Raw genomic sequence first — 6,916 nt, forward strand, 5'->3', positions numbered from 1 at the left:
GGAAGCTTACACTGGCAAGTACCATTTACAGTTAAAATACTGATGCACGAACAGAGTCCTGAACACAATCTTCTCATTTCACAGATGCTGCTCAGTCTCCAGGTTGCTCACCCCTAGGGTGTGAGGGGAGCCTGTGTGGGCAGAACTCGCATATGGTAATTGTACGTAACTGCACGCTCTTGTTCTCACCTACCTCCAGAGTCTGTCCCCTCTGGTAACCAAAACACTCACCACCAGCTAATTTCTTCCACGGGATTGTCTAGGATCCTAAAAAACACTTGCAATTTCTCACCCCTTCTCCTTTCCACTTGCTTTCTCAAATACATCAGCTTTGAGAAGACTTCTGTAGAAAGATGGAATGGGTCAGAGCTGCAGATATTACCACAGTTTTGGTGCAAGATACTCTTTTACAGGGAAAAAGTGTGGTACTTCACCAATACTTACTGCCCCAAGGTGAAGCTTCACTCTTTCACAAATTTAAACTTTGTATCATAGAGTCATAGATCTCTCAAGTTGGAAGGAACCCATAAGGATTATTGAGTCCATCTCCATACATGTCCATAAATGTCTGTATTTTGAGCTGCAGGCAGATCGCGTTCTTTAAGAGGTAAATCATTATATAAGCATTTTAAACCAAAATATATGAAAGAAAAATATGAACAGTCCCTTGTTGATAGAGAGCGATTTGTCTGCTTAGCTCTACTGTCAATTATTTCGGTGATCTTCTCAGCTGCATTCTTTGGAAACATAAACAAAGAACACCTTCACGTTACAGGTAATGTTGACAAATATGCAGAAAATGCTTTTCTTGGGATAATGCTACATTAGATTACATAAAACTAGACCAGGATGTTCAAGCTGACCTGCTAACAATGCAAGCATGTCGGGATACAATTTTGGAAGCTCTTTGAAGATATTTTTCATCTGAGGTATGAACTGGAAGTGGATCTTCTTTCCCAAGTCACTTAGAAGCCATGTGGGTATCTCCACCGCTTTCTAAGAAGGTAAGCACAAGAGCCACTGACTGTTCTAACGGGGATTTCCAGCCCTGCCTGAGGACCAGCAGCTCCTGCACAGCTTTTCAGCCAGTTCTGCAACCCACATGGAATGAGTTGAGGTAGAGGATGATGGAGGTGGTTCCTGGTTACTTTACCTACAGTTACAGAGTTTTAAAAATCACAAATACCACCTGAAAGCACGCTTGCATTGGGTTATATAATTCCTTCCAGGTTCTTTGAGCAAAACTTGCCACATTCACCTACCCCTCAAGGCAGGAACAATATCTCTGGTTCTTCGTGGACTTAAATAAGTGTGTAAAAGTGCTTGCGAAAACACAACTGGGCATTGAATTTGGTTCCTATTTGCTAACAAATTTTGCCCTTGGGAAGGGAAAAAACCCCACCAAAACCCTGCGTAAGCTTCAAAGTACACACTGCATGAGGTGCATCCTGACAGCAAAGACAAATGGTCGTGTTCTTTACCCGACGAGTGTGTGAACTTCCGTGTGTATCTAGGAAATGCTTCCCATAAAGCTGATGGTTTACACAGGTTCTTATTCCAGCGGATGCAGCTCTAGGAAGGCTTGGACGCATGTGCCAGGTGGACAGCATGCTGACCTAGTGAAGAGGAAAATCAGATTAAATCTGTATTCATGAGGCATGACTTTCTTTGCAAGCTCTGTTCTGATCTGATCCCACATTAAATCTTAATGTATTGATGCATAATGTACCAGAGTAGATGTTTATATCTGAGATATTTGTCTTTCATAAACTTGCTTTGTGGGTTTGTGAGAGATTAATCGCACGGTGGCAGAGCTGTAAATACTGACAAGCTGGACATCTTCACGCAGGGTAATAAATGAATCTCTTTCATTTTACAGCAATGAATTACCCTATTATTATAAAAACACAGTCCAACCAAACCCAGTCCTTGGGGGTTTGGCTCTGTCACCTCCAGACAGACTTGTATATAGCCGTAGCTAAAAGAACCCCGGCGTCGTGTCCGTATGTGCGGCTGATACTGACGGTGCTACCTCTCTCAAAACCATTTCAGTGATCTCTCACTGTGAAATAACACGAGGTGCCAGCCAGTTGCACGTTCCCCATCCTTTGGGTGCAGTTACAATATTTTTGTTATATCCGTTAGACTAATTCAAAGACTGAGCTAGCCATGTCTGTTTGTTTGTGGAGCTGAAGGGATGTTTTTTTTTCTTTTCTATTTCCTGAACTTAGAATTGAAACTGTAATCTTTGCAATAGAAACTGGAAAACACACCACAAGACACGCTCTTGCCATGCAGCCTTCTGGTGAGATGGAACAACTGGTGGCAGAGCCCTCCAATGAATTCCCTGCAAATTTGTATCACTCCTTTTTCACACTTAGAAAATGAAGAGTCAGTGCTGCTTTACTTGTCTCCTGTGCATTTCTGCCTTCCTGACAAGACAGCAAATCCCCTACACAAGGTTACCACCACCAGCTTGGCAGCAACCTTGACTCCAGCGACTGCTTCAATTCATAGCCTTTCGTTTCATCACAGTGGAAGGACCAACAAGATCTGGCAAGTACAACCTTTCCAAGCTGTTTTCTGTGGGTTCTGCAAACCAAAAGTTACTTACGTAGTCCACTTATTGAAAAGCGGCGGAATGAAAGAAAATCATGGCATCATCAAACGTCCATGATGAAGAGACGTTTTGCTACCTTCCCCACTGGTGGACAAGCTGCAGCGACAGTCTGCGCTGCCTTTGCCAAGTCGCCACTGTGACGCCCATAAGCCCAGGGAAGACAACTAATCCTCACCTGCAGCTCTCTCCAGGCGGTGGTCGATCTTCAAACAGGAGCTTCTGAACGGAACAGCCTCAAGACTCGGAAGACAGTGTCCATGGGTCAAAATACAGTTGTCTGATTCAAGAAACCTCAGGATTCAGCAACAAGGGAAAAAATGAAGAGATTTGACTTACTGGTACCCTCATATTGATGTTTGTCTCTAGAAAGCCATACGCACAGAAATGGAAGCGATGTCACTCGTTTGCATGTTCTGTATTGTGTACGTGAAACATTTTAATTGCATGTGCTTATATGCAATTGCTTTATACGACCATTTATTACTCTTATTTTTGTGATATTGAGTACAGAGCCGGCTGACTTCTAGACTTCGTATCCTGTCCGTCACACACTTCCCTTGCCGCTCCTCAGCTCTACTGTAACTTGGCTTTGGAGGAACATCAGTATCTGATGAAAGGTCATGTCTGACTCCTCGAGCACCTCTCTGAAGACACCTCGCAGTGCACACGGAGACATCCACGGCTCCCGCGCTTCCGTGCTGTGGGCTTCCGGGATCTCTTGTGCAGCTATTTGCAGGATCAGCACTTTAAAGACAAATACACTCCAGTGGTAACTCCTCAAGCTGTCAGTCCAAGCTTCATAACATCAGATCGCAACTTTACTAGAAAAAAACGACCTTGAAAAGGCCACCTAAGTATCGCCCTTTCTCTGCAATAGGATTTATTTTAGCTACAGTCGTGGCCTCTGTTATCACATATAAAAACAGAAAGGATAACTGCTAAGCCTGAAGAAATTCGGCTTCATTTCTCCCAAGGCATTTGGAAAAGAGGCTGGTGTGATCCGCCCAGGTGGACCTAGCCCAGCTGTTCCATTTCCTCAAGAGCTGGGCAGAAAGCCTGCAACGCTACCGGCAGCAGCAGGCCCTGATGATCTGTCTCATGGGCCAAGCCAGAGGAATCGCAGGCACAAATTTGTGACTTTAAGTATTACCCGCAGGGTAAGGGAGGACCTTCAAGCTTTTATCTTGCTTTTTTCAAATTCTTGTTAAGCCTACATGCAAACTTACAGATAGTTTTTATACAGAATTATAGTTATAGATAGTATTTTTAATTGAAAAAACTCTATTTTCTTCTCTTGGAGCTGCTGTTATCACTGCAATACAAATGTTTGAGACAGATGACAAAGAACACATGCAGGCTTTGGTGAATGCTTAGAGGGGTCTGTTTCAATTTTGAGTAATTTCATAAAACCTAGAAAGAAAGACATTTTTAAGCAGCTCCAAGAGAAGAAAATAGAGTTTTTCACTTTTTCCAGATTTTTCCTTGTTTGCACGAGGTTCTCCACATTACAACAGGAAAATCTAAAAAGGTCCCTTTCACACGAGGGGTGGCAGCTCAGTTCCCTCCCCAGTGACCGCAGGGGCAGCCCCATGGTGGTTTCCCCACAAGAGGCAGTGCCCAGAAGCGGCTCTGCCAGAACCACACCGGGGCTGTGCCAGCGCTAGGCGAGGGAGCGGGATCACCCGACTGTGGCAAACAGAGCAGCCAGAACAGCGCGCAGCAACAGACGCCCAGTCAGACCGGAGTATCGCATCTTGCTCCCTAAATCACAGACCTCGGCACCTCCCGCAGTCGGTGCCCGGGTACCTTACAAAGCCTTAAGCACAGTGTCCTGTCCTTCAAGGCCTGCCTGTGAATTCTTCTTGTGACACAGCAGCACCGCTCAGGCCAGCACGTCTCTCAGTGGCACCATCGAAGAGCGCAGACACTTACCTCTCTAACTTTGATCAGAGTGTTCGCGTAAGGGAACCAGAAGGGAACAGCAAGGCCATTTTGTTCAGTCACCAACACAAAGAAAAGATTTCACCCCAAAATTCATGAACTGAATTAAAACAACCCGCCCCCCCAAAACCTCGAGAAAAACATTTAGTCCCACTTTTCAACTGAAAGACAATCCAACACTTCCTAAGGCTTTTCAAAGGTCAGTTGTCTTTTCTACGGGGAAAAAAATACTTTGCAATAAAAATGGGAAGAAATATCTGTGTATAGGTACTCGATGTTAAACAGTTCCTGGTAGTTACACCCTAATTACTCTGTCTGGGTGTAACTGCTTTGTCAGAATAAACATATACGCCGCTTGTCTTTGAAAACTTGCTACTCTGGGAAAAAGCGACGGTGGTGGAGAAACTTACGGACAATAGTGTGGGCTCCTTGAGCACCATACAGACACTGCACAGAGCCCTTGGGAGGCCTGGCAGGGGCGTTACCTACAGGGCATCGGCAAGTCGTGGGGTCTTTTTTCTAAACAAATTCGGAGCCGGGAAGTGTGATTACTGTGACTGCCTCTATCCCGCTAGGTGACGGGTACTGCGTAACAACCATCACAAAGCTGGGGGTGTTTCCTCTACGTGACCACACACAGACTAGCAGGTTGGAAAGGCAGACAGAAAGTTAAACAGTGACGTAAAGAGCTGGTATGATTCTTCAAAGGAGCAACATTTCTAGTGAAATCGCTATTTTGGTGTGGAAGAAATACTTCTGTAACCGCAGAATCATCCCTAATGCCGTATTTTGTTAGAAAACAAATACACTCAGTGTTTACAATCCATTTATAAAACTGGTCTATTAACTAATTAATGCTTTAATAATTAATCATTGAATTATCTGTTCAGTTTGCATTTTACTGTATTTTAACCAGTACAAATATTTCAGAACAAACGACAATCTCTTAAATTGTCAGCGTAACCTTAAAGTTAAGCACGTACCTACACCAGAACGTTAAACGTAGGTATGACTGCAAACATTTAATAAATAGAGCTTAAAATTGCGGGAATTATTTTTGTTAAGGTATGATTCTTTATTAAGAGCTATTCTGCCTTAATTGTTCCTTCTACTATACCAATGGCTCCCTCTTCAGGCTATTCCTAAACCGATGTTTTCTCTCTTCATCTCCTGTCAGTATTTCAATTTACAGAACTCCAGCTCTCACGATCAGAGCAGTAAGCAGATGATGAAAGAGCCGATGGAGCAGGCATGCTGACCTGGATACTACAAATATTTAAATACAGGTGTTACTCCAGGCCCAGACCTACAAACATTCTGAAGGAATTTGTAAACCGCAGAGAAACTGAGCTTGGGGGACATCAAATGGTTGTTTTACATATTTTCCCATGCTGAAAAATACCAGCAATTAAACTGTTATGAATTAGGTTATGCTCAATCACATTGTTCTTAAAACCGCCAATGGTTTCCACAGTCTCTCCGTAACCTACTGAAGTGCTTCAACAGAAGCACTTAAAGAGGTAAAGAAATATTTTAGAGGTAAAGAAATATTTTTACTACAATTCAAGGACTCTCCCTCTGTGTAGATTGGTTATTACACAGATAACAACTAAAATGTGTACTGTAACCCCGAGATACTGGACAAAGAGGCATCCCTCTGCTACCCACGCTCTGCGTGGTACCGATGTACTGCGAGACCTATTGATACTCACAGGTTTTAAACTCAGTTTAAGCATTTCAGCCTTTACTGAGACTCTGGCCATCCGCCTGGGTTCCCCAATTTCATTTGAGAAATGGCTCAGTCTGTCGTGACAGCTCATCCTCAAACCATGCTGGCAGTCCTCACAGCCCACGCCAGAGCAGGCAGAGCTGTGCTGCCAGGTTAATGCATCAGGCAATGACTAATGGGCTAAATGAAACGGTTGTTGATGAGTACTCCTGACTGTGCCTTATATACACTGTGGGACTGGAAAAGTCAGTCAAACTCTAAACATATTCACAGCAGGGTGCTCTCTCCTCCTGACAGACCCCCTCAACAGCCTTGACGAACGCTAAATTTATCTAAGATACTTTGACCTACGAAAAAATGCTGTGCAATTGTAACATAAATTTCAAACCTGCATTTTGGAAATCACAAGCAACTAGGAAAAAGCGTTTCACCACAGATATTGGCTCTTTAGATCATGCTTCTTTAATTTTGTTAGTGTGACTTAGCTTAAAAAAGGGGGGAAAAAAGTGTTTCAGCATTACGGTTTCTCACCGGCTTACAAACTCTTAAGAAGTTTCACAGGTGGCCTCACTCTCTCCCTTACTCATGTTTCCCTCCTGAACTGCGTCCTCTGAAATTCACCCAGA

At 43.6% G+C, this 6,916-nt stretch overlaps 1 protein-coding gene across 1 annotated transcript in view; it reads left to right on the plus strand.

Moving 5' to 3' along the window:
* The window catches only part of CNDP1 (carnosine dipeptidase 1 (metallopeptidase M20 family)), a gene marked incomplete at its 3' end in the record, with an annotated part of 18,505 nt that extends 14,728 nt beyond the window's left edge, over positions 1 to 3,777 (plus strand). Inside the window, exon 13 of the mRNA XM_010137970.1 lies at positions 3,595 to 3,777. Within this exon, the coding sequence (XP_010136272.1) occupies positions 3,595 to 3,777 (183 nt within the window). The remainder of the gene's footprint in view (positions 1 to 3,594) is intronic.
* Between the last annotated feature and the right edge of the window lie 3,139 nt (positions 3,778 to 6,916).

The sequence above is a fragment of the Buceros rhinoceros genome, unplaced genomic scaffold (assembly GCF_000710305.1).
Source record: "Buceros rhinoceros silvestris isolate BGI_N320 unplaced genomic scaffold, ASM71030v1 scaffold8306, whole genome shotgun sequence".
NCBI classification, from domain to species: Eukaryota; Metazoa; Chordata; class Aves; order Bucerotiformes; family Bucerotidae; genus Buceros; species Buceros rhinoceros.